This window comes from Geotrypetes seraphini, chromosome 4, assembly GCF_902459505.1.
Source record: "Geotrypetes seraphini chromosome 4, aGeoSer1.1, whole genome shotgun sequence".
In the NCBI taxonomy this organism is placed as follows: domain Eukaryota; kingdom Metazoa; phylum Chordata; class Amphibia; order Gymnophiona; family Dermophiidae; genus Geotrypetes; species Geotrypetes seraphini.
Genome location: NC_047087.1, coordinates 156,227,783 through 156,255,749, shown reverse-complemented (window position 1 = coordinate 156,255,749; position 27,967 = coordinate 156,227,783). Strand labels below are relative to the sequence as shown.

The 27,967-nt window shown below is 47.7% G+C and overlaps 1 protein-coding gene across 1 annotated transcript in view; it reads left to right on the top strand.

Moving 5' to 3' along the window:
• Positions 1-27,967, top strand: part of LOC117359286 (V-type proton ATPase subunit d 1) — a 642,574-nt gene that overhangs the window by 540,371 nt on the left and 74,236 nt on the right. The window contains exon 8 of the mRNA XM_033941795.1: positions 3,713-3,790. Within this exon, the coding sequence (XP_033797686.1) occupies positions 3,713-3,790 (78 nt within the window). The remainder of the gene's footprint in view (positions 1-3,712; positions 3,791-27,967) is intronic.

Here is a 27,967-nt window from a genome sequence, read left to right as displayed (position 1 = left end):
TAGCATTTCAAGCTGGTAGGCAACAATCTTGGTTAGGTAAATGTATTCAGCAAGCTATGTTATCTTATTGCAGTTTTCAGAAATTAATTAAGACCACTTTGTTCGATAAGTTTATTACTTAGTGAGTTTTATTATTGAAATTCTAATTTACAAATATTTGCATTTTTTACTGTATTATTGTATTTCGCTGATTGTCCAGCTCTTTTTAGTGTAACCTGCCTAGAACTTTTGATTATGGCGGTATAAAAGAATAAAGTTGTTATTATTTCTGCATCCATAGTAAGAGCCAGATTCTGTAATTTGCACCTTAAAGGCACCTACTACATGTCAATAGTACTTAACAGCACCTAATTTAAAACTTAGATGCCTGTAATATAGACTAAGGTTTTAAAGGCCTACATTATATGCGCCTAAGTCCTTTAGAGAATCATGCCTAGCAGCACCTAAGTCTTTCTCCATCCCCTAAACATGCCTACTTTGGTGTTGGCACCGCTAGGTATCTCCCAATTACTTTTTTTTCAGTTATGAGGTTGATAAAGCTCATAATTGAAACCAACTTACTAATTAAGTCAGGCGCCTAACTTTAGGCACCTCGTATAGAATTTCTTCCTAATTGATTAGTTTCAAGTTTCAAGTTTAACCTTTATTTGATGAATCGCTTATAACAATATCTAAGCGATGTACAATTTAAAAACCATCAGAATGAGGTAATACATTTAGTTTACAAAAGTCACTTAAAAGACAGACAAAATTGGACGAACAGGAAGGGGTGGGAAGGAAGGGGAAAAGTTACAATTTTGTTATAAGTTAGAATTTGACATCAAAAGGAAAGCACATTGGGTAGTAATGGGTTAAGATAAGATGAGAAGAATATGAGAACCTAAAATGTTTTGTTTCATAAGTCAAATGCGTCTTGAAATAAATATGTTTTTAAAATTTTCTTAAACGCAACGAGGTCTGTTTCATTTTTAATAAAATTTGGAAGAGAGTTCCACAGTGTAGGGGCTTTCACAGAGAACATATCATTACGTCTTGTGCCTATAATTCTTAACGAGGGGATCGAGAGCAATTGTAATGAAGAGGATCTTAAGGAACGAGAAGATTTGTATGGAACAATCATTTTTGCAATATATTGAGGTTCGTTGAAGCTCAATGTTTTGTAAACCAAAAATAAAATTTTAAAGGTAATTCGATGAGTTATGGGAAGCCAGTGTGATTTAATTAGTAAAGGGGTAACATGGTCAAATTTCTTTGCATTATGGATTAATTTGACTGATGTATTTTGGATGATTTGGAGACGTCTATTTTCTTTTTGGGTTATGTTGATTAGGAGCGAATTACAGTAGTCCAATTTAGAGATTACATTTTACCATTACCCTCCTCCGGTGTCTAATTTTATACTTTGGAATTTATGTAGCATTTTAATAACTAAGCAGAACACTGTTTCGTATTGTAGTGTTATTGCTTCCTAGTTACAATTGTACTAAGAGTCAGAGAATTGAAATGATTCATCCAGGATTACAGCATTGGCTAATGCAGCAGTGGTATTTCTGCACCTACTGGAGGAGAACGGATGTGGTCCCTATTCATAAAAGTGGTCACAGGGATGAAGCAGGAAACTACAGGCCGGTGAGCCTCACTTCAGTTGTTGGAAAAATAATGGAAGTATTGCTGAAAGAAAGGATAATGTACTTCCTTGAATCTAATGGGTTACAGGATCCGAGGCAACATGGCTTTACAAAAGGTAAATCGTGCCAAACGAACCTGATTGAATTTTTTGATTGGGTGACCAGAGAGCTGGATCGAGGACATATGCTAGATGTAATTTACTTGGATTTCAGCAAAGCCTTTGATACAGTTCCTCATAGGAGGCTGTTGAACAAACTTGAAGGGCTGAAGTTAGGACCCAAAGTGGTGAACTGGGTCAGAAACTGGCTGTCGGACAGACGCCAGAGGGTGGTAGTTAATGGAAGTCGCTCGAAGGAAGGAAAGGTGACTAGTGGAGTCCCTCAGGGTTTGGTGCTGGGGCCAATCCTGTTCAATATGTTTGTGAGTGACATTGCTGAAGGGTTAGAAGGAAAAGTGTGCCTTTTTGCAGATGATACCAAGATTTGTAACAGAGTAGACACCGAAGAGGGAGTGGAAAATATGAAAAAGGATCTGCAAAAGTTAGAGGAATGGTCTAATGCCTGGCAACTAAAATTCAATGCAAAGAAATGCAGAATAATGCATTTGGGGATTAATAATAGGAAGGAACCGTATATGCTGGGAGGAGAGAAGCTGATATGCACGGACGGGGAGAGGGACCTTGGGGTTATAGTGTCCGAAGATCTAAAGGCGAAAAAACAGTGTGACAAGGCAGTGGCTGCTGCCAGAAGGATGCTGGGCTGTATAAAGAGAGGAGTAGTCAGTAGAAGGAAGAAGGTGTTGATGCCCCTGTACAGGTCATTGGTGAGGCCCCATTTGGAGTATTGTGTTCAGTTTTGGAGACTGTATCTGGTGAAAGACGTAAGAAGACTTGAGGCGGTCCAGAGGAGGGCGACGAAAATGATAGGAGGCTTGCGCCAGAAGACGTATGAGGAGAGACTGGAAGCCCTGAATATGTATACCCTAGAGCAGGGGTGTCAAAGTCCCTCCTCGAGGGCCGGAATCCAGTCGGGTTTTCTGGATTTCCCCAATGAATATGCATTGAAAGCAGTGCATGCAAATAGATCTCATGCAGATTCATTGGGGAAATCCTGAAAACCCGACTGGATTCTGGCCCTCGAGGACCGACTTTGACACCTGTGCCCTAGAGGAAAGGAGAGACATGGGAGATATGATTCAGACGTTCAGATACTTGAAGGGTATTAACGTAGAACAAAATCTTTTCCAGAGAAAGGAGAATGGTAAAACCAGAGGACATAATTTGAAGTTATGGGGTGGTAGATTCAAAGGCAATGTTAGGAAATTCTACTTTACGGAGAGGGTAGTGGATGCCTGGAATGCGCTCCCGAGAGAGGTGGTGGAGAGTAAAACTGTGACTGAGTTCAAAGAAGTGTGGGATGAACACAGAAGATTTAGAATCAGAAAATAATGTTAAATATTGAACTAGGCCAGTTACTGGGCAGACTTGCACGGTCTGTGTCTGTGTATGGCCGTTTGGTGGAGGATGGGCAGGAGAGGGCTTCAATGGCTGGGAGGGTGTAGATGGGCTGGAGTAAGTCTTAACAGAGATTTCGGCAGTTGGAACCCAAGCACAGTACCGGGTAAAGCTTTGGATTCTTGCCCAGAAATAGCTAAGAAGAAAAAATTTAAAAAAAAAAAAAATTTTAAATTGAATCAGGTTGGGCAGACTGGATGGACCATTTGGATCTTTATCTGCTGTCATCATCTACTATGCTACTAATAGTTCTCTGGAATTGATGCATCTTGAGATTCAAATTTATTTGATATGCCATATATAATCATAGCAGTTACAAAGATCAAAATAAAGGAGAGGTAAAAACAGTTACAACAGAACTGAAAAAAACCAGACACATAAACATGCATATATATCTAAATCAAATTAATGATTAGGACAGAAAGATGGGAAAAGGTTACAAGACTGCATATCAAGTTTCATCAGCCCTCTACAGCATTGAAGTGAAAAAAAACAAAACCACATGCAAAAGGTATTCCAAAACGATACGGATTGCTCTGTGACCGTATTTTTCTTGATTTTCCTTTGCAGGAGTACAAGCTGTTATTTGAAGGAGCTGGCAGCAATCCTGGGGATAAAACACTTGAAGACCGATTCTTTGAACATGAGGTGAGAAAGGCTATCTTCCTTTCAGGTGCAAAGCTCAGATTAACTAGTCATGCTAGCTACAGTCTGCACCAAAGATAGATATAGATAGATAGATTTATATATGCCACTTGAAAATGAGACTAAGTTCCTATCCCACCTGGACTTGGAAACCTTTCTGCAGCACAGTTTGCCACTTAATTCTAGCTAATTGGGACTTCAAGTACAACAGGTACGTTATTTATCCCAGGACAAGCAGGCAGGTATTCTCACTAATGGGTGACGTGATCCAACGGAGCCCAGATGCGGACGCTTCACAAGCAGTCTTACTTGAAGAAAATTCGAAGTTTCGAGTCGCCCACACCGCGCATGCGCGAGTGCCTTCCCACCCAGACCAGGGCGCGTCTCCTCAGTTCTTACTTTTCTGCGGAGCCGAGAAGTCCGTCTTCGACTCTCTGCGCGAAGTTTTCTTCACTTGTGCCTTCTAAGTCCGCAGTTTTGGTTTTATTCGATCTTAATCGCTGTTTTTCGTCGTGTTTTATTGGTTTGTTTTTTTTTAAAAATTTCTTCCTTCCGTTCGACCGGGCAGGCCACGTGGCCGCAGCCCCGCGGCTTCGATCTTGCGGCGGAGCTTTTTCGGCCTATATCCCGGCCTATCACTGGTTTTAAAAGTGTGACGAGTGCCAGCGCACGATTTCACTAACGGACCCTCATCGACACTGTGTTCGGTGTCTCGTGCCTGAACATCTTCCGAAATTGTGCCGGCCTTGCTCCACACTCACCACACGTGCTTTCAAGCGCCGTTGCGTCTTGTGGGAATCGCTGTTCATGGAGTCCTCGACGGAGCCGTCGACCACGAAGGAACCTTCACCTTCGACATCATCCGCAACTCCACAGCTTACCACCTCTGCGGTGCCGAGTCTCATCAAGCCCGCCTTGTTTGTCCCGGCTCAGACTCCGGCGCCTGCTGCGATGCCTTCCTCAACCTCCTCAGGTCAGGTAGCCCAGCAGCCCATTCCCCCAGTAGTGTTAAAAATGCCCAAGGCCTCAAAGTCCAAGCACTCACACACTGCTCCGAGGGAGTGCGAGGCCCGTGCAGGTGGTCCCATTTCAGATGCGGATCCATCCTTGCCGGCCTCGTTCCAGACCATGCTACAGAAGCAATTCATCGAGCTCTTTACCACGATGGGGCCTCAGCTTCTTTCCCAAATCCAGCCTGGGCACGTGGAGGCCTCCCGCGAGGTCGATCCCCCTCCAGTGCTCCAGCAGGGAACACACTCTCAACAGGGAGCAGAGTCTCTGTGAGTGTCTGGTCTGGCAACAATGCATGCATCGCAAGGAGCAGAGTCTTTGCCCATGCCTCCACTGGAACCAATGTACTCGATGCAAGGAGCAGAGTCTTTGCGAGTGCCTCCATTGGAACCGATCACCCCGACAGGGTTTGAGCATTTACGGCAACCACCCCTGCTTCGATCCACCGCTTCCAGCCCCATCCTCTACCTGGGGGCTTCAGCGAAGACTTACTCACCTCGCCCATCGAGGCCGACCTCGCGGCACAGCCCGCATCGCCCATCGAGGCACTCGTCCAGGCAGGCCTCGCCTCATCGGAAACAAGCATACCTGGAGTACTCGCCACCGACTACTACTCCTCCGCCGATGCCAGAGCTCAAGGACACGATGGGATCTCTCTCACTGTCTCGATCCCTGTCCCCATTGGATCCGGAGGCATCAACCTCATCGAGCCCATCTCGAGGCCCTGCAATGGCCGACCAGCTATCCTTCTCCTCGTTCCTTCAACAGATGGCTGATGACATGGACATCCCCCTGGATACGGGATCCAAGTTCTCGAAAGAATACCTGGAGACTATGCGCCTCCCTCAACCACTGGCGGAGTCCCTCAAGCTTCCCTTACACAAGCTACTGGACCAGACCTTTGCACAATGCCTCGAGACACTGTATTCGATCCCCGCGGTGCTGGGAAAATTGGACACCAGGTACCGCACTGTCCACCGTAATGGGTTTGACGGCTCCCAGCTCTCCCACCAATCCCTTTTAGTGGAGTCCTCACTGAAGCGGTCCCATCCCTCCCAGGTCTACGCCTCCGTCCCTCCTGGTAGAGAGGGAAAGAACATGGACCGGTTCGGCAGGAGGGTTTACCAGAACTCCATGATGGCTTCGAGAGTTTTGAATTACAACTTCCACTTCACAACATATTTGGAGTTCCTTTTGTCCGTGCTCCAGAAGTTTATGCCCCACGTTGACCCTAGGGCACAGTTCGAGTACCAGGAGGCGCTGGCCTTGTTATCTCAGCTCCGAGTGCAGCTTATGCAGTCCTCCTACGATGCCTTTGAGCTTGTGGCTCGGGCCACAGCATGTTCGGTGGCGATGCGCCGGCTGGCGTGGCTGAGGACCATCGACATGGACCCTAACTTCCAGGATAGGCTCGCAATGTCCCATGCGCGGGCAACGACCTCTTTGATGAGTCCATCGAGGCGGCGACCAAGAAGCTTTCAGACCATGAGAAATCCTTCCAGTCCATCCTTCGTCCGAAGCCCAAGCCTGCTCCCCCTCGTCAATCACACCCACCATTGATATACCAGCGGCGTTACCCAACCGAAACAGGCTCTCCCATCCTACAGCCTGTGAAGAGACAGCACCCGTAGAAACATCAGCAAAAGCCTCAACCATCTGCTGTCCCTAAGGCTCCTCAGCCCTTTTGACTGTCTCAAAGAGGGCATAGCCTCGGTCGTTCTGCCTTTTTCAGTAATTCCACCAATCAGAGGTCGTCTCCATCATTTTTTCCATCGATGGACGACTATCACCACCGACCTCTGGGTCCTCTCCATCATCAAGGAGGGATACTCCCTTCAGTTCCACCAAGTTCCTCCGGAACATCTTCCAAGAGAGTATCCTTCCAACTTGACACAGACCGCTCTTCTTCTTCAGGAAGCCCAGGCCTTGCTGCAGCTCGGGGCTGTCAAACCGGTCCCTCGGAACCAACAGAACAAGGAGTTTTACTCCCGGTACTTCCTTGTTCCGAAGAAGATGGGCGATCTGCGGCCCATTTTGGACCTCAGGGTGCTCAACAAGTTTCTGGTCAAAGAAAAGTTTTGCATGTTGACCCTGGCATCCCTGTATCCCCTCATCGAGCAGAACGACTGGCTATGCTCTCTGGACCTGAAGGAGGCCTACACTCGCATCCCCATTCATCCGGCCTCCCGCCAATTCCTCAGATTCCAAGTGGGACATCTTCATCTTCAATACCGGGTGCTTCCCTTCAGCCTGGCCTCATCCCCCAGAGTCTTCAATAAGTACCTGGTGATGGTAGCCGCAGCACTCAGAAACCACGGCCTTCAGGTGTTTCCTTACCTGGATGACTGGCTCATGAAGGATTCCACGTCTCGGGGAGTCGCCCTAGCGACCCAAAAGACTATTTGGTTATTACAACATCTGGGATTCAAGATAAACTTCCCAAAATCCCATCTACAGCCCTCCCAGACTCTCCCCTTCATCGGGGCGATTCTGGATATCACCCAACTCCGAGCCTTCCTCCTTCCCCCAAGCATGGAGGCTCTCCTTCACCTCTGCCATTTAGTGTCCTCTCGCCCGTCCATCTCGGCGAGACAGATGATGGTCCTGCTAGGCCACATGGCCTCTACAGTACATGTGATTCCGTTTGCCAGACTTCACCTCAGGACTCCTCAGTGGACCTTGGCGTCTCAGTGGTCCCAGACGTCCGACCCTCTGACTCAACACATCCAGGTCACTCCTGCTCTGCAACAATCTCTTCGCTGGTAGATGCTATCCTCCAATCTCTCCAGAGGTTTGTTGTTCCATAACCCCCGCCATCAGAAAGTCCAAACGACCGACTCGTCGACTTATGCTTGGGGGGCTCATCTGGACGGCCTCCGCACCCAGGCTTATTGGACCAGCGCGGATCGCCAGGGCCACATCAATCTCCTGGAACTCAGGGCGATCTTCAATGCTCTTCAGACCTTTCAACATCTCCTTCGCGACCAGGTTGTTCTCATTCGCATAGACAAACCAGGTCGCCATGTACTATGTGAACAAGCAGGGGGGCACAGGATCGGCCTCCCTCTGCCAGGAAACTCTGAAGGTATGGGATTGGGCGACTTGCAACAACACCTTCCTCAGAGCGGTCTACATTCAGGGGGCGGACAACGCCTTAGCAGACAGCTTGAGCCGTCTTCTGCTACCTCACGAGTGGACTCTCAACTCCACGCCCTTTCATCACATCTTCTCTCTGTGGGGAACGCCTCAGATAGACCTCTTTGCAGACCGCCACAACTTCAAACTGCCTCTCTTCTGCTCCAGGATCTACATGCCTCAGTGCCTCGAAGCAGATGCATTCCTCCTGGACTGGAGGAATCGCTTTCTATATGAGTTTCCTCCATTTCCTCTCATTCAAAAGACTCTGGTCAAGCTGAAGTCAGACCATGCCACCATGATCCTGATTGCGCCACAGTGGCCCAGACAACCTTGGTACTTCCTTCTACTTCAGCTCAGCATCAGGGAACCATACCCTCTATCAGTTTTTCCATCTCTGCTTACACAGCATGAGGGATCTCTGCTTCACCCCAACCTGCAGTCCCTAAACCTGACAGCCTGGTTCCTCTCAACATAACCCCCCTACAATTTTCCCAACCTGTGAGGGATGTCTTGGAAGCTTCAAGGAAGCCTGCTACTAGACAATGCTACCACCAAAAATGGACTAGATGATCTGTTTGGTGTGTTTGTCAGCGTCAGGAGCCTCAACATTCCCAGCCTCTTTAAGGGAAACCCATGTCTGCTCATCCGGTGGTTTCCAGATTCATGAAAGGACTTTTCCATGTCAATTCTCCTCTCAAACCGCCTCCAGTGCTTTGGGACCTCAATGTTGTCCTGTCACAGCTTATGAAACCTCCATTTGAACCTCTTCACAAGGCTCATCTGAAGTATCTCACTTGGAAGGTGGTGTTTCTCATTGGCCTCACTTCCACCCGACGGGTCAGTGAGCTCCAAGCCTTGGTTGCGGACCCCCCTTTTACAGTGTTCCATCATGACAAGGTGGTCCTCCGCACCCATCCGAAATTCCTCCCGAAAGTTGTCTCGGAATTTCATCTTAACCAATCCATCGTTCTGCCATTGTTCTTTCCGAAGCCACATTCTCACACTGGAGAATCTGCTCTTCATATTCTGGACTGTAAGCGTGCTTTGGCTTTCTACCTAGAACGCACCAAACCTCGCAGAACTGCTCCTCAACTTTTCATCTCCTTTGACCCGAACAAGTTGGGACGCCCTATTTCTAAGCGCACCATCTCCAACTGGATGGCGGCTTGCATCACATTCTGCTATGCCCAGGCTGGATTGCCCCTTGACAAAAAAATCACAGCCCATAAGGTCAGAGCTATGGCAGCTTCTGTTGCCTTCCTTAGATCGACACCGATTGAGGAGATTTGTAAAGCTGCCACTTGGTCCTCGGTTCATACCTTCACCTCTCACTATTGCCTGGATACTTTCTCCAGACGGGATGGACAGTTTGGCCAAACAGTATTACAAAATTTATTCTCTTAAGTTGCCAACTCTCCCACCATCCCACTATGGTTAGCTTGGAGGTCACCCATTAGTGAGAATACCTGCCTGCTTGTTCTGGGATAAAGCAATGTTACTTACCGTAACAGTTGTTATCCAGGGACAGCAAGCAGCTATTCTCACGTTCCACCCACCTCCCCTGGGTTGGCTTCTCTGCTAGCTATCTGAACTGAGGAGACGCGCCCTGGTCTGGGTGGGAAGGCAGTCGCGCATGCGCGGTGCGGGCGACTCAAAACTTCGAGTTTTCTTCAAGCAAGACTGCTTGTGAAGCGTCCGCATCGGGGCTCCGTTGGATCACGTCACCCATTAGTGAGAATAGCTGCCTGCTGTCCCTGGATAACAACTGTTACGGTAAGTAACATTGCTTTCTGAACCTTGTGACCAAGTGGGCTCTGCTCTGCCTTGGTCATGTTATTTGCTGGGCTTTCCACCAGGAGGAACCAGTGGGCTTAGGTGCTTTTCAAGGTGATTCTATCTAGGTCACCACCGGGGGGAACTCAAGGGCTGAGGTATTACCTGCTGACTTGCCTAGAGCAGGGTGTGGTCTTTATTAGAAAAGCAGGAAGCTGGAAGAGGTTAAAGGCAAGCAAGGGGAAAGGATCTCTCTCTCCCAGTAGGGCTCCCCTGGGCCAGGCAGAGGTAAAAGCAGCTCAACTTATGCAGTTACTGGAAGCTGGAGACCTTGTGAATCGGCATGCCATGGAGAAAGCCTTGCTTGTGTGTTAGTAGGGAAGTCTTCAGGAGGACTTCACTGCTCACCTGTAACCACCTGCAACAGTGAGTTTGGGATTTTTGATACTGTTGTGTTTTGCTTTGTTTGAACTTTCTTTTGGAGCACTGTAGTATTTTTGATGTTTGACTCCCTGAAGCTGGGAGTGCGTTTTTCTTTGGGGTGAGGTTTGTTAAGATCCTGGGAGGGAATTTTGGATAGCTAGTACAAAAGCTATTTTTTGCAAGACAAACCTAGAGACACTCGTATTTCACCCAGCAGTGTGACTTGAATCTGCTGGAGGCTTCAGGGTTGGGACTAGAAGCAGTGAAGACTGAGCCTAATAATTTGTCCTGTTTTGTGAGCCAGTGTAGGGCCCAGTGAAGCTATTAGCTCTGAGAAGAGAGCTTTGCTGACAATAAAAGAAAAACTAAACTTTGCTTTTCTTTGGGCTATTTGGTTTTGGCCTTATGTTTTTTTGTTTGTGAATAAGAACCATTACCTATTGTTTAATGCCATTCCTGACTTTGTTTATTGGCAATTAAAAAGTGATATTTTGATTTGAATCACAGCAGCAATGGATTTGTTTTTGGTTCCTGTTTTCTTTGTTTAATCCGGTCTTGCAGGGTGACTCCAGTCCGGGTCACATGCTATTTGGAATTTCTCTTTGCAACCACTAGGGGCGTGCTAGAGGCCAGTTCAGTTCCCCGGGTTGCTACAACCTTCACAAGAATTCTTGTAGAGAGCCTCATTAGCATTATTTTGCTCTGCCTCCCATCTCGCTGGGCTGTCCTCCTGTTCCTCAGTTGTCTCTATAAGCGAGATGGTAGGAGCAACTCTTTTCTGCTCGTGTCTTTTTTTTTTTTTTTTCATTTAAATTTAATTTGGCTTTTGCTTACCATTTAAGAAGCTTTTTCAATGCTTCAGAGAGCCCAAATCTTGGGGCATCTCTGGCTTCAGGAGAGCACAGACTTTAAGGCTGAGGGTCTGCTTCCAAGGGGCAGATTGCTTTGCAGCTCACCCACTTGGACAGCCTGTACTAATAGTTTGAGGGCTCAGGGACCGATCCCTTGGGAACAAGGCTCGTCCCAGGTTTCGTCTACAGTGGGCTTGAGTGCAGTCTAATAGCATTGTGGTGATTTTTCTAGGATTAGGGCTGACTGCTTTCCTCCTCCCCTTGTCTGCATACATGAGGTCCAGTGGGGACTGAGGCCTCCAGTCAGTTCGTTAGGGCCCAAGAGGCAGTCTGAAGAGACAAGCAGTCCAGATTCCAGGCTTGTTGAGGCAGACCCTGTAAACTGCCTGCAGCTTCAGTACTTGTTGCTCCCAGTACATAGCATGGCACAATGAGTAACAGACTGACAGCCTGAAAAATAAAATTGGGGTTCTGGGGTTAGAGTGAGGGTCCTCCCCCTCTAAAATCCTGAGATCACTAGTTTTTGGACCCCGGGCCATTTTTGACATGGAAACTGCTGCCACGGTGGCCATCTTGGATTTCCCAATTTGAAAATAAAAGCCTCTATCTGCCTCAAAACACCTCAATTTTGCTCAAAAACAGATGTGATCACCTCCCCAAACCAAGATACCTTGGATTCTTGCCAGATTTGCGCTGGATCACCATCTGAGGATAGTCCATGCCCTACGTGCCGTGCAGCTCATGAGAGGGGATTAGGAGCCACTGGCTTAGCTTGCTCTGGTTCCCAGGGGATATTAGAACCAGGAAAAAAGTCCCATGTTCAAGCCAGGGAGCAGAGCAAGTGCGACCCCAGTGAAGCATAACCATGCCGCAGCTGCAAAGCCCTGAATGGAGCTCACGAGCATCCTTAAGGGCTGTCTGGATGTCCTTGTCAGGGATTTTCACCTGAATTCATTAAGACGTAAGAATTGCCGCTGCTGGGTCAGACCAGTGATCCATCGTGCCCAGCAGTCTGCTCACGCGGCAGCCCTTAGGTCAAAGACCAGTGCCATAACTGAGACTAGCCTTACCTGCGTACTTTCTGCTTCAGCAGGAACTTGTCTAACTTTGTCTTGAATCCCTGGAGGGTGTTTTCTACCACTCTCTGGGTAAAGAAGAACTTTCTTACGTTTGTACAGAATCTATCCCCTTTTAACTTTAAAGAGTGCCCTCTCGTTCTCTCCATCTTGGAGAGGGTGAACAACCTGTGTTTATCTACTAAGTCTATTCCTTTCATTATCTTGAATGTTTCGATCATGTCCCCTCTCAGGCTCCTCTTTTCAAGGGCAAAGAGGCCCAGTTTCTCTAATTTCTCACTGTACGGCAACTCCTAATCTAATCTAATCTAATCTAAATCTTGGGTTTATATACCGCATCATCTCCGCAGATGGAGCTCGACACGGTTTACATGGTTAGGGAAGGAACGGAACTCCAGTGGAATTATATAAGTATGAGAGAAGAGAGGTTGGTGTGAGAGTGCCAGGAGCGGGACGGGGTTACGTTCTGGAGAAGAGCCAACTCCTCCAACCCCTTAACCATTTTAGTCGCTCTTCTCTAGACCTTTCAAGTAGTACTGTGTCCTTTTTCATGTACGGTATCCAGTGCTGGACGCAGTATTTCAAGTGAGGGCATACCATATCCTGGTACAGCGGCATGATAACCTTCTCTGATCTATTCGTGATCCCCTTCTTAACCATGCCTAGCATTCTGTTCACCGCCGCAGCACATTGTGCAGACAGCTTCATTGACTTGTTGACAAGTACTCTCAAGTTTCTTCAAGTACTGCACCGAATATCCTGTATTCGTGTATAAGATTTTTGTTACCAACATGTATCACCTTACAATTAACCATGTTAACCCTCATTTGCCATGTCACGGCCCATTTCGCGAGCGTTTTTAAGTCACGTTACAGGTCTTCACAATCCTCCTGCGTCTTCACTACTCTGAATAACTTGGTATTATCTGCAAATTTAATCACCTAACTCGTCGTACCAATTTCCAGGTCGTTTATAAATATGTTGAAGAACACGGGTCCAAGCACCGAAACCTGTCGCACTCCACTCGTGACGCTTTTCCAGTCCGAGTTTGTCCATTTACCCCCACTCTCTGATTCCTATGTTCCAGACAGTTTTTAATCCACATGAGTAGTTCACCCTCGATTCCATGGCTATCAATTTTTCAAAGTCTTTCATGCGGAACCTTGTCGAATGCCTTCTAAAAATTCAGATATACAATGTCGACCGGGTCACCTTTGCCTATCTGCCTATTTACTCCCTTGAAGAAGTGCAGCAAGTTCATCAAGCAACATAAGAACATAAGAATTACCGCTGCTGGGTCAGACCAGTGGGCCTTCATGCACAGCAATCTGTCACGCGGCGGCCCTGTGGTCAAAGACCAGTGCCCTAACTGAGAATAATCCTACCTGCGTACGTTCTGGTTCAACAGGAACTTGTCTAACTTTGTCTTGAATCCCTGGAGGGTGTTTTCCCCTATGACAGAATCCGGAAGAGTGTTTCAGTTTTCTACCACTCTCTGGGTGAAGAAGAACGTCCTTACGTTTGTACGGAATCTGTCCCCTTTTAACTTTAGAGAGTGCCTTCTCGTTCTCTCTACCTTGGAGAGAGGGTGAACAACCTGTCTTTATCTACTAAGTCTATTCCATTCATTATCTTAAATGGTTCGATCATATCCCTTCTCAGTCTCCTCTTTTCAAGTGAGAAGAGGCCCAGTTTCTCTAATCTCTCACTGTACGGCAACTCCTCCAGCCCCTTAACCATTTTAGTCGCTCTTCTCTGGATCTTTTCGAGTAGTACCGTGTCCTTCTTCATGTATGGCGACCAGTGCTGGACACTGTACTCCAGGTGAGGGCGCACCATGGCCCAGTACAGTGGCATGATAACCTTCTCAGATTTGTTCGTGATCCCCTTCTTTATCATTCCTGGCATTCTGTTTGCCCTTTTCGCTGCAACCGCACATTGCGTGGACGGCTTCATCTATTTGTCGATCATAACTCCCAAGTCTCTTTCCTGTGAGGTCTCTCCAAGTACAGCCCTGGACATCCTGTATGAGATTTTTGTTACCTACATGCATCACTTTACATTTATCCACGTTGAACCTCATCTGCCATATTGATGCCCATTCCTCGAGCATGATTGTCATGTTGCAGATCTTCAAAATCCCCCTTTGTCTTCACTACTCTGAATAACTTTGTATCGTCCACAAATTTAATCACCTCACTCGTCATACCAATGTCCAAATCATTTATAAAGATGTTGAAGAGCATGGGTCCAAGCACTGAGCCCTGCAGCACCCCACTGGTGATGCTCTTCCAGTCCAAGTATTGTCCATTTACCCCCCCACTCCCTGTTTCCTATGCTCCAGCCAGTTTTTAATCCATGTGAGTATTTCACCCTCGATTCCATGGCTCGCAATTTTACGAATTAGTCGTTCATGTGGAACCTTGTAAAACGCCTTCTGAAAATCCAGATATACAATGTCGACCGATTTGTCCTTGTCTATCTGCCTGTTTACTCCCTCAAAGAAGTGCAGAAAGTTCGTCAAACATGATCTGCCTTTGCTAAAACCGTGCTGGCAGGTCCTCATCAGCCCATGTCCGTCATGGTGATCAATGATGCAGTCCTTTATCAGCGACTCTACCATCTTTCCCGGTACCGTGGTCAGATCTTCCTTTGCTAGCTGGTCCTCATCAGATTGTGTCCGTAAAGGTGATCAATGATGCGGTGCTTTATCAGCGCATCTACCATCTTTCCCGGTACCGAGGTCAGACTCACCAGTCTTTAGTTTCCCAGATCTCCCCTCAAACCTTTTTTGAAGATCAGTGTAACATTCGCCATTTTCCAGTCTTCCAGAATCCTTCCTGATTTGATCGACAGATTGGTTATTAGTTGAAGCAGTTCAGCTATAGCCCCTTTCAGTTCCTTGATGACCCTCGGATGGATGCCATCCGGTCCCAGGATTTATCGTTTTTAAACCTATTAATCTGCCTGCATACCTCTTCTAGACTGACCGTCAACCATGTCGGTTTCCCATCTTTGTTTCCTGCATATAGCCTGTCAGCTTCAGTTATGTTGTGTATATCCTCTTCGGTAAACACAGACGTAAAAAATGTGTTCAGTTTGTCTGCGATGGCTTTGTCCTCCTTTAGCACTCCCTTTATTCCATGGTCATCCAACAGCCCCACCACTTCCTTCGCGGGTCGTTTCCCCTTATTATATTGAAAGAACGTCGAGATTTTTTGCCTACTTGGCTATTTTTTTCCTCTAGTCTCTTTTCTCTTACCACCTTATGGCACCTGCTTTGATGTTTGTGCTTTTTCCAATTTTCATTCGTTTTTGACCTTTTCCATTTCTTAAACGAAGTTTTGTCTCTGATCGCTTCCTTCACTGCTACAGTGAGCCACGCTGGTTCCTTGTTCTTTTTCATTTTGGATCCCTTGTTGATATGTGGTATATATAGATTTTGTACCTTGGTAACTGTGTCCTTAAAAAGAGACCATGCTTGCTTTAGTGATTTTACAGTGCTTTTGCTCTTCTTAATCTTCTTTCCCACCATGAGTCTCATCCCTTCGTAATTCCCTTTTCGGAAGTTAAGTGCCGTGGCCGTCGTTTTGGATCAACGTTTTGCCCCTGTGACCAGGTTGAAGCAGATCATATTGTGATCACTGCTTCCCAGCATCCCTTCTACTTTTACACCTTGCGCTGGTCCTCGTAGTCCATTTAGAATTAAGTCCAGAATTGCATTTCCTCTTGTATTTTCCTTGACAAATTGTTCCAGGAAGCAATTGCCTACAGTATCCAGGAACTTGGTCTCCCTAGCGCAGCCGGAGGTGCCTAGGTTCCAGTCTATCCCCGGATAGTTGAAGTCACAAATGATAACTGCGTTGCTTCCCTTGCGTTTAATCTCGTCCAACATTTCTCCATCAATTTCTTTGGACTGCCTTGGGGGTCAGTAGTAGATGCTGATCTTTGTTTCCATTCCATTTGTTCCCAGAATTTTGACCCAAAGAGACTCTACCTTATTTTTCATTTCCGGCGTGTTCTCTCCGGTAGACTCAATTCCCTCTTTGATGTATAGGGCAATACCACCACCTTTTTGACCTACTCTGTCTCTGTGGTATAGCTTGTATCCCGGTAGCACAGTGTTCCAGACGTTTTCCTCATTCCACCATATTTCTGTGATGCCGATGATGTCAAGGTTATCTTTTTGAGCCATAGCTTCCAATTCCCCCATCTTATTCCTTAGACTCATTGCGTTTGTATGCATACACTTGAGTTTGCGGCTTGTTACTTTCTTGCATTTCCTTCCCTCTTATGTCCCTTTCGATCCATCGGAATTTCTGTCTTGCCTATGATCTGGTGAGTCTTTCCCGCTGTCTTCCTGCACGATATCCTCTGGGTATACCGGTTCCCAAATCGTCGACTGTCGGCTTTCCCCATCTTCCTAGTTTAAAAACTTCTCAATTTCTCTCTTGATGTTGCTTGCAAGTAGCCTCGTTCCATCTCCACTGAGGTAGAGTCCATCCTTCCTGAATAGCTTGCTCTTCCCCCAGAACGTCGTCCAGTTGCGCACGAAGTACAATCCTTCTTCCTCACACCAGCGCCTCATCCATGCGTTGACTGCTTGCAGCTCCGTCTGCCTCTTCTTGTTGGTCCTGGGTACCAGCAGGATCTCCGAGAAAGCTACCCTCTGCATTCTGGTCTTCAGCTTCGCTCCTAGCATCCAGAACTGGTCCTTCAGTCCTTCCCTGCTGTAGTTCCTGTTGCTCACGTTGTTTGTCTTTACGTGGATCACCACCGTCGTATCTTCCTCTTCCACGCTGTCGATGCGGCTCACTATATCTTCTACCTTGGCTCCCAGTAGGCAGGTCACCAGCCGATCCTGTCTTCCTCCCGCTATGTGGCTGTCGAATTGTCTGATGATGGAGTCCCCCACGTTGTTTACTGTCCTCTCTATCTTCTCTTGCCTCTCTAGCCACAGGTCCATGTCCCTGGTGTATGACCATCTTTCCAGCCGTAGATCCCTGCCCTCTGTGCACTTCCATCTTCCCTCATTCTGGCATTGGCTTGCACCGGACTCGTCTTCCTTGTGGTCCTCACTCACTTTAGATGTATTTTGGGAGCTCAACTGTTGTTGGTGATTTTCCACAGCCTCCCTGTATGCCTGTTCAATGAACTTCTCTAACTCCCTGACTTATTCCTCAATGGTTTCCTCTGTCATGAAGTTTTCTGCCTCTCTGTCCTCTTCCACTGCTCGAAGTGCTTCTAGTTCCAGTATTCTGCCCTCCAGGCTCTCCAGTTCCTCGCATCGAATGCATTCATAAGACCGCCTCCCAAATGAGAGGTAGTCATACATATGGCAAACGGTACAGAAAACTAGGTAGCTCAACATCCTGCTTCTGTTTGCTGCATCCATTGCTGTCCGCTTGCCGGTCTGTCGTCTGAAGTAGCTTCTCCTTGTGTAGGAATCTGTGTAGCATCCTCGGTGTTATTGTGAAGTTCTTTTCTTGATTTTAAACCTGCTACCCCTGTTGCTTGTGTGTGTCCTCTGTGTCTGCTGTGATTGTGTTTATCTACTGCTTGTCTGTCCTGTTGCCGTTGTGGTACTTGCCTATGTAGGTGTCCTAAGCTCCATTGGCCTCTCCTTTTTTAAGGAGGAGCTCCGGTGGATGACGGGGGTAGGCAGAGCTATGCCCCTTGCTCTTTCTTGCCTTCTCTTGCTCTTTCTTCCCCTCTCCTGTTCTCTTCTCTCCTTCTCTTTTCCTGCCTCTTGTTTAACTGAGCTCCGTTGGCCCATCCCCTTTAAAGTAGGATCTCCGGTGGATGATGGGGATGGGTGGAGCTACCGCTCGCCGATGCCCCTTGTTCTCTCCTGCCTTCTCTTGCTCCTTCTTCCCCTCTCCTGTTCTCTTCTCTGCTTTTCTCACCTTCTCCTTTCCTGCCTCCTGCTTGCCTTCCCAATATGATGTTTGAAGCTTACATGATTAATAAGGGCCATATGCAACTCTCAGGGATCATGGCCTTGCTTGCGCCGGGGTTCCCCCCTTCCCCCATCATTCCAAAGAAAGGCTCCGATGATTGAAGACCGATTCTGGACCTCAAGGCAGTCAATGTAGTGCTGGAAATGCCTTTCTTCCACATGGAGACAGTGCACTCAGTGATAGCATCGGTGATGCCGGGAGAGTTTCTAGCCTCCCTGGATCTGACGGAGGCATATCTCTACATTCCCATTTTTCCGGACCACTGGAAGTATCAGGTTCCACATCATGGGGCAATAGTTCCAGTTTGCAGTGATGCCTTTTGGATTGGCAATGGCATCCAGGACCTTCACCAAAGTGATGGTGGTGGCCCATCTTCACACCCTGGATGCCTGGTTCACCCATATCTGGATGACTGGTTGATCAGAGCTCCCTCGGAGGCCAAGGGGCATTCGGCTGTTCATCAGGTGATGCATTTGCCTAAATGTCTGGGCTGGGTGATCAACTTCAGGAAGAGTCACCTCAAGCCGATGCAAGATCTGGAATACCTTGGAATTTAATTTCACATGGGACAGAACAAAGGGCTGACAATCTAACTGGGAAAATGGAAGGTTAAGTAACTTGTCCAGAGTCACAAGTAGCTGGAATCAAACTCAGTTCCCCAGGATCTCAGCCCACTATACTAACCATTAAGCTTCTCCTCCACTGCAGTGATGCCTGTTGCAGCGAGTCCAACAGTACAAGCACACTTTGGCATTATGTCGCTGCGAAAAAACGGAATCCATCGTAAGATTAATTGGACCTTTTACTAAAGTGCGCTAACCGATTAGCGCACGCATGTTAGTCTATGGACACGTTAGCATTTAGCGTGTGCTAATCGGTTAGCGCACCTCGGGGCTCCTTTTACAAAGGTGCGTTAGGGCCTTAACGTGTGGAATAGCGCGCACTAGGCCTTAACGCCAGCATTGAGCTGGCGTTAGTTCTAGAAGCGCAGCATGGGTTTAGCGTGCGCTAAAATGCTGCGTCCTTTGTTCACATGGGATTGTCACATGGGACAGAACAAAGTGTTCATGCCTGTCTCCCGTCAGGAGAAGCTTCAACAGGTTATCAGGTACCTTCTGGCCTTTCCAGTCCCAATGGCATGGCAGTATCTCCAGGTTCTGGGGACCATAGTGGCAGCGATCGATGTATTTATTTGGGCCAGAGCCCATCTGCGTTCACTGCAGGATGCTCTGCTTTCGTGCTGGAACCCCCAGTGGGACCCATTACATGTACCACTGCCCTGGACAACATTGGCACGGAACAATCTTACATGGTAGTTGCGACCCCTCTCGCTATCCAGGGGCCTTCTACTCTGGATTTGGGATTGAGTGATTATCCCAGGACAAGCAGGCAGGTATTCTCACAAGTGGGTGACGTCATCCGACGGAGCCCTGATGCGGACGCCTCACAAGCAGACTTGCTTGAAGAAACTCAAAGTTTTGAGTCGTCCGCACCGCGCATGCGCAAGTGCCTTCCCACCCAGCGCAGGGCACGTCTCCTCAGTTTTTACTTTTCCACGGAGCCGAGAAGTCCATCTTTGACTCTCTGCGTGAAATAATTCTCTTGTGCCTTCTCTACGACCGCAGTTTTGTGTTCTTTTTGTCATGAATCGCTGTTTTTTCGTTATTCTTTTCTTTAAAAATATATATATATATAAATTTTCTTCCGTTCGTTCGACCGGGCAGGCCTCGCGGCCGCAGTCCCACGGCTTCGATCTCACGGCGGCTCTTGCAACCGGTTTTTAAAAGTGTTCCAAGTGCCAGCGCGCGATTTCCCTCACGGACCCTCATCGAAGCTGTCTTCGGTGTCATCTCCCAAAATCGTGCCAGCCTTAAGAACATAAGAAGTTGCCTCCACCGGGATCAGACCAGAGGTCCATCGCGCCTAGCGGTCCGCACCCGCGGCGGCCCATCAGGTCCATGACCTGTCAAGTGTTCCCTGCCTCATCCTAAAAAACCTATCATTACTTCTATCCGTATCCCTCAATCCCCTTATCCTTCAGGAATTTATCCAAACCTTCTTTGAATCCCTGTAGTGTCTTCTGCCCTACCACAATCTCCGGGAGTGCGTTCCATGTGTCCACCACTCTCTGGGTGAAGAAGAACTTCCTGGCATTGGTTCTAAACCTATCCCCTTTCAGTTTCTCATAGTGCCCCCTTGTACTTGTTCCCCACAGTCTGAAGAATCTGACCCTGTCTACCTTATCTATGCCTTTCAGGATATTGAAAGTTTGTATCATGTCTCCTCTAAGTCTCCTCTTTTCCAGGGAGAACAGCCCCAGCTGTTCTAGCCTGTCGGCATACCAAAGGTTTTCTATACCTCTTATCATTTTCATCGCTCTTCTCTGGACCCCCTCAAGCATTGCCTTGTCCTTCTTGAGGTACGGCGACCAATACTGGACACAGTACTCCAGATGCGGGCGCACCATTGCACGATACAGTGGCATGATGACTTCCTTTGTCCTGGTCGTGATACCCTTCTTGATGATACCCAGCATTCTGTTTGCTTTCTTTGAGGCTGTCGCACATTGTGCCGATGCTTTCATTGCTCAACACTTAAGTCTCGTGCTTTTAAGCGTTGTTGTATCCTGTGGGAGCAGCTCTTCAGCATGGAGTCTTCAATGGAACTCTCGACTTCGAAGGCTGCCTCACCCTCGACTTCATCCGAAGCTCTTCCGGCTTCCACTCCGAGCCTCATCAAACCTGCCTTGTTTGTACCGGCTCTGTCATCGATGCCTGCTGCGATGCCTTCCTCTGTCTCTTCAGGTCAGATAGGGCAGCAGCCCATTCCCACAGTGGTGCTTAAAGTGCCTAAGACTTCTAAGTCAAAGCACTCTCACACTGCCTCAAGGGAACACGAGGCCGTGCAGGTGGTCCCGTTGGAGACGCGGATCCATCCTTGCCGGCTTCATTCCAGACCTTGTTGGAGAAGCAGTTTATTCAGCTCTTTACTACCATGGGACTGAAGCTTCTCTCACAAATCCAGCCTGGGCATTCAGCGATCTCCCGCGAGGTTGAGCCGCCTCCTATGTCTCAGTCTCATGCACACTCTTTGCAGGGAGCAGAGTCTCTGCGAGTGTCTGGTCTGGCATCTGGGCACGGACAGCAACGAGCAGATTCTTTGCCAGTGCCTCAACAGGAACCCTCACACTCGAAGCAAGGAGCAGAGTCTTTGCGAGTGCATCGAGGTTCCTCTTTTCAGCCTCCACTGCTTCGTTCCACAGCTTCTAGCCCTATCCATTCTCTGGGGGCTTCGACTGAGGCACGTTCTCCTCGATCCTTGAGGCCTGCTTCAAGGCACAGCTCGCATCACAGATCGAGGCATTCCTCGAAACATTCATCCAAGCATGCAGCGCCTCACTGCAAGCAGCCTTTTCTTCAGTTTTCTCCACCGCCTCAATCGAGCCTTCCACTTCCGGACCTCGAGGACCCGGTGGTTTCCATTTCATCGTCCAGGTCTCCTTCTTTGCTGAACCAAGCTGCCTCGATGTCCTCAAGTCCTTCTCGAGGCACATCTTTAGCGGATCAACTTTCCTTTTCATCTTTCCTTCATCAGATGGCAGTTGACTTGGATATTCAATTAGATACATGTTCAAAGTTCTCCAAGGAATATCTCGAGACCATGCATCTCCCTCAGCCTCCGGCTGAATCTCTCAAGCTTCCTCTCCATAAGCTTTTGCATCAAACCTTTGTCCGCTGTCTGGAAACTCCTTATTCCATTCCAGCTGTTCCAGGCAAATTGGACTCTAGGTATAAGACTGTACATCATAAGAGCTTTGACAATACTCAATTATCTCATCAATCCCTTCTGATTGAATCTTCTTTGAAAAGATCTCATCCTTCCCAGGTGTATGCTACTGTCCCTCCGGGAAGGGAAGGTAAAACTATGGACAGATTTGGTCGTCGCATCTACCAGAATTCAATGATGACCTCCAGAGTCCTAAACTATAATTTTCATTTCATCACTTATTTTGAGTTCTTTCTTTCCGTTCTTCCAAAGTTTATGCCTTATCTGGATTCTCGCATGCACTTTGAATTCCAAAAAGTCATTGCTTCCTTATCACAACTCTGTCTGCATCTTCTCCAGTCATCCTATGATGCTTTCAAGTTAACTGCTCGAGCTACTGCTTGCTCTGTGGCCATGCAACGTCTTGCTTGGCTTCGTACAATCGACATGGATCCTAACCTGCAGGACCGGCTGGCTAATGTTCCTTGTGCAGGCAATGACCTCTTTGATGAGTCCATCGAGGCAGCCACCAAGAAACTGTCTGACCATGAGAAGTCTTTTGCATCTATTCTCAGACCGAAGCCAAAGCCGGCTCCTTCTCGACCTACACACCCTCCTCAAATCTATCAGCGGCGTTTTCCACCAAAGCATGCTCCTTCTACTCGTCAGCCTGTCAAGAGGCAGCATCCCCATAAGCAGCAAAGGCCTCAGCCGTCTGCTGTACCTAAGGCTTCTCAGCCTTTTTGACTGCCTAGAACAGAGCATAACCTCTGTCGTTCTGCCCTTTCCCGTTTTTCCCTCTATCGGAGGTCATCTCCATCATTTTTACCACTGATGGACGATTTACTACGACCTCTGGGTCCTTTCCATCATCAGGGAGGGATACTCTCTTCATTTCCATCAAGTTCCAACTAGAGAGCTGCACGAGAACGGGAATGACGGGAATCCCACGGGACCCGCAGGGATCCCACGGGTTCCCCCTTCGGGTCACGGGGATCCCGTGGGGATGCCCCCTAGGGTCGCGGGGATCCAGTGGGGACGCCCCCTAGGGTCGCGGGGATCCCATGGGGACGCCTCTGAGGGTCGCGGGGTTCCTGCGGGGCTGGATGTATTCAGCCGCGAGGCTCGTCTCCCTACCTGCCCTCAGCCCTGCCGCACACAGCCAAACGGAAGTCTTCCTTAAGCAAAGCCCTCCCTCCCTCCGACGTCAGCGCTGACATAGTGAAGATTTCCGTTCGTATGCTGCGGCAGGGCAGGCAGGGAAAAGGCATTGGTACAAGGCGGGGGGCGGTTCCGGGGCGGGTGCAGCACAGCCATCCAGGTCTCCCGACCGACCGACAATAGGCCCGGTCCGTCAAACCTCCCTGCCCTGTAGCCGTGAATCTAAATTACTTTCTTAGAGCAGCTTCAATACTCCAGCTGCTGTAAGAAGGTAATTTAGATTTGTGGCTACAAGGCAGGGAAGTTTGTTGGATCAGGCCTGTTCTGTTGTCAGTTGGGCGGGTAAGCACCACAAAGATAAGGGGCAGGGAGGGAGAAAGGGAAGAAAGGTGGAGTGGAGAGGAAAAGGCGCTTAAGGTAAAACTGAGGGGGGAGAAGGAGCTGAAAGCACTGGGAAAGACAAAGGGGTGGAGAAGGACGCTGAAAGCACATGGGGAAGACAAAGGGGTGGAGAAGGATGCTGAAAGGACATGGGAAAGACGGGGGGAAGACGCTGAAAGGACATGGGGAAGATGGGGGGGGAGAAGGACGCTGAAAGGACATGGGGAAGACAGGGGGGAGAAGGACACTGAAAGCACATGTGGAAGACAGAGGGGGGGAGAAGGATGCTGACAGAACATGGGGAAGATGGGGGGAGAAGGACGCTGAAAGGAAATGGGAAAGAGAGAGTGGGGAGAAAACGCTGGCAGGGAAGAAGACAGAGATGCCAGACTATGGGGGGAGCGGAGGGAAGAAGATGGGCGCCGGATCAATTTGGAAGGGGGGAGAAAGGGAGAGGCACAGTAACAGAACAAATGGAAGATGCAGAGAGAAGAGAGACAGTGGATGGAAGGAATTGAATGAGAACATGAGGAAAGCAGAAACCAGGCAATAAAAGGTAGGAAAAAAATTCTTTTTTTTTTTTTTGCTTCAGGATAAAGTAGTATATTAGTTGTGTTGATAAAAATTTATAAACATTAGAGGCTCTGGTAGAAACCCGTTTACAAAGTATATATTCTTCCCAATTAATATTTCCAAATTAATAAAGTCTTTTTGCTTATTTGTAAATGGGTTTCTACCAAAGCCTTTAATTCAGTAGCATAATTAAATGAAATAACTATTTCTGTAGTTTATAGGGACAGGTAGGGACAGAGGGGATTCCTCGCGGGGACGGGTGGGGACGGAGGGGATTCCTCACGGGGACGGGTGGGACTTTGGCGGGGACGGGTGGGATTTCTGTCCCCGCGCAACTCTCTAGTTCCAACGGAACATCCTCCAAGAGAGTATCCTTCCAATCCCTCCCAGACTGCCCTTCTTCTTCAGGAGGCTCAAGCTCTGTTTCAGCTTCGAGCTATCGAGCCAGTTCCTCTGGCTCAGCAGAACAAGGGAGTTTACTCCCATTACTTCCTTGTTCCGAAGAAGACAGGCGACCCTATTTTGGATCTCAGGGTGCTCAACAAATTTCTAGTTAGAGAAAAATTTTGCATGTTGACCCTGGCATCTCTTTATCCCCTCCTCGAGCAGAATGACTGGTTATGCTCTTTGGATCTCAAGGAGGCCTACACACACATTCCCATTCATCCGGCCTCCCGTCAGTACCTCAGATTTTGGGTGGGAAATCTGCATTATCATTTCGGCCTGGCCTCGTCTCCCAGAGTATTCACTAAGTGCCTGGTAGTGGTGGCCGCAGTCTCAGGAACCATGGTCTTCAAGTATTTCCATACCTCGACGACTGTCTCATCAAAGATTCCACGTCTCAAGGAGTCGTAGTAGCGACCCAGCGGACTATCTGGTTCCTGCAAAGTCTGGGATTCGAAATCGACTTTCCAAAATCCCATCTACAACCTTCTCAGACTCTTCAATTCATCTGAGCTGTTCTGGACACAGTCCAACTCAGAGCGTTCCTTCCTCAACAACGTCTGGAAGCTCTTCTCCATCTTTGTCATTCAGTATCCTCTCGCCCTTTCATCTCGGCGAGACACATGATGGTTCTTCTGGGTCACATGGCTTCCACAGTACACATGACTGCTTTTGCCAGACTTCACCTCAGAATACCTCAGTGGACCCTGGCATCTCAATGGACGCAGGTTTCCGACCCTCTGACTCGACACATCCAGGTCACTCCTCTGACAGTCTCTTCGCTGATGGATGCTCTCTTCCAATCTATATAGAGGCTTACTTTTTCACATGCCCCCACATTAGAAAGTTCTCACGACAGATTCTTCAACTTATGCTTGGGGGGCTCATCTAGATGGTCTCCGTACTCAAGGCTATTGGACCGGTACGGATCGTCAGTGTCATATCAATCTGCTGGAACTCCGGGCGATTTTCAACGCTCTCAATGCTTTTCAGGATCTTCTTCACGACCATGTAGTCCTCATTCGAACGGACAATCAGGTCGCCATGTATTATGTCAACAAACAGGGAGGCATGGGATCTGCCTCCCTCTCAGGAAGCTCTGAAAGTTTGGGATTGGGCAATTCGCCACAACACCTTCCTCAAAGCTGTCTACATTCAGGGGGCGGACAACTTGAGTCGTCTTCTACAGCCTCACGAATGGACTCTCCATTCCATGCCCCTTCATCACATTTTCTCTCAGTGGGGGATGCCTCAGATAGACCTCTTTGCAGCTCCCCACAACTACAAACTGCCTCAGTTCTGCTCCAGGATGTACACTCCTCATCGTCTCGAGGCAGATGCTTTTCTTCTGGACTGGACGAATCTCATTCTATATGTGTTTCCTCCATTTCCTCTCATTCAAAAGATGCTGGTCAAGCTGAAGACTGACCATGCCACCATGATTCTGATTTCTCCTCGGTGGCCCAGACAACCCTGGTACTCCCTTCTACTTCAACTCAGCAGCAGGGAGCCATACCTTCTTCCAGTTTTTCCCTCTCTGCTTACACAGCATCAGGGATCTCTGCTTCATCCCAATCTGCAGTCTCTCCACCTGACAGCTTGGTTCCTCTCAACATAGCTCCTCTCCAGTTTTCTCAATCTGTGAGGAATGTTTTGGAAGCTTCACGGAAGCCTATTAGACAATGCTATTTCCAAAAATGGACTAGATTTTCTACTTGGTGTTTTTCTCATCATCAGGAGCCTCAACATTCCTCCTTATCTTCAGTTTTGGACTACCTTTTGCACCTTTCTCATTCTGGCCTTAAGTCTACATCGATACGAGTCCATCTTAGTGCAATTGCTGCTTTCCATCAGCCTCTTGAAGGCAAACCCCTCTCTGCTCATCCAGTGGTTTCCTGATTCATGAAAGGACTTTTCAATGTCAATCCTCCTCTCAAACCGCCTCCTGTGGTTTGGGACCTCGATATTGTTCTTACTCAGCTCATGAAACTTCCATTTGAACCAATTGCAAGGCTCATCTGAAGTATCTCACTTGGAAAGTGGTGTTTCTCATTGGCCTCACTTCTGCTCGACGAGTCAGTGAGCTCCAAGCATTGGTTGCGGATTCACCTTTTACAGTGTTCCATCATGACAAGGTGGTTCTTCACACTCATCTGAAATTTCTTCATCCGAAATTCCTTCCTAAAGTGGGCTCGGAATTTCATCTCAACCAATCCATTGTTCTTCCAGTGTTTTTTCCAAAACCTCATTCTAATCCTGGAGAAGTTGCTCTTCATACTCTGGACTGTAAACGTGCTTTGGCTTTTCTATTTGGAACGCACCAAACCATACAGAACTGCTCCTCAACTTTTTGTCTCCTTTGATTCGAACAAGTTGGGACACCCTATCTCTAAGCATACCATCTCCAATTGGATGGTGGCTTGTATCTCTTTCTGCTATGCTCAGGCTGGATTACCCCTTCACAGTAAAGTCACAGCCCATAAGGTCAGAGCAATGGCAGCTTCTGTAGCTTTCCTCAGATCTACACCTATTGAGGAAATTTGTAGAGCTGCTACTTGGTCCTCGGTTCATACCTTCACTACTCATTATTGTCTGGATACTTTCTCCAGACGGGATGGACAGTTTGGCCAAACAGTATTGCAAAATTTATTCTCCTAAGTTGCCAAATCTCCCACCATCTCATTTTGGTTAGCTTGAAGGTCACCCACTTGTGAGAATACCTGCCTGCTTGTTCTGGGATAAAGCACAGTTACTTACCGTAACAGTTGTTATCCAGGGACAGCAGGCAGCTCTTCTCACATCCCACCCACCTTCTCTGCTGGCTATCTGAACTGAGGAGACACGCCCTGCGCTGGGCGGGAAGGCACTCGCGCATGTGCGGTGCGGGTGACTCGAAACTTCGAGTTTCTTCAACAAGTCTGCATCAGGGCTCCATCGGATGACGTCACCCACTTGTGAGAATAGCTGCCTGCTGTCCTGGATAACAACTGTTATGGTAAGTAACTGTGCTTTTTGTCTACAGATGTGAGTCTCAAAGGCTGGGGAGTGGTATGTTCAGAGCCAGTGGGCGCCCTCAGAGCGTAAGTTGGTCCATCAATAGCTTAGAGCTTCGGATGATTTGGCTGGCTCTTATCCACTTCGAGTGTCATCTCCATCATCGAGCCATCTGCTTCTTCTCGGACAATACTCAACAAGAAGTCATGAGGACAAGATGTCAGAGATTCAGCCAAGGATATATAGTTCAAAGTCACTTTATTGATGAATATGTCACAATAGCTCAAAGACTCGACACTGGCAGTGTTTCGGCCAGCGTGCCCTTATCAAGAGTCTAAAAGGACCATGTTGAAACAAAATAAAATATGATTAAACACATCATGATACAAAACATCATAGAACCATGTATATCAACAACATTATAAGAAGAATATGAACAAAACAGCATGATTAAAAACGTGTGAGGGTAAACATGATAAGCTGGACATAAATAAGCAGCATTAAAAGCAGGTAAAAGAGAAACCATACATTGAAAGAAAAATATATTTAAGCTCTAAATAAAAAAAAAAAACATGGATGAGTATATATAAATCAATAAAATCTACTTGGGTGGTATAGGTATATATGAAA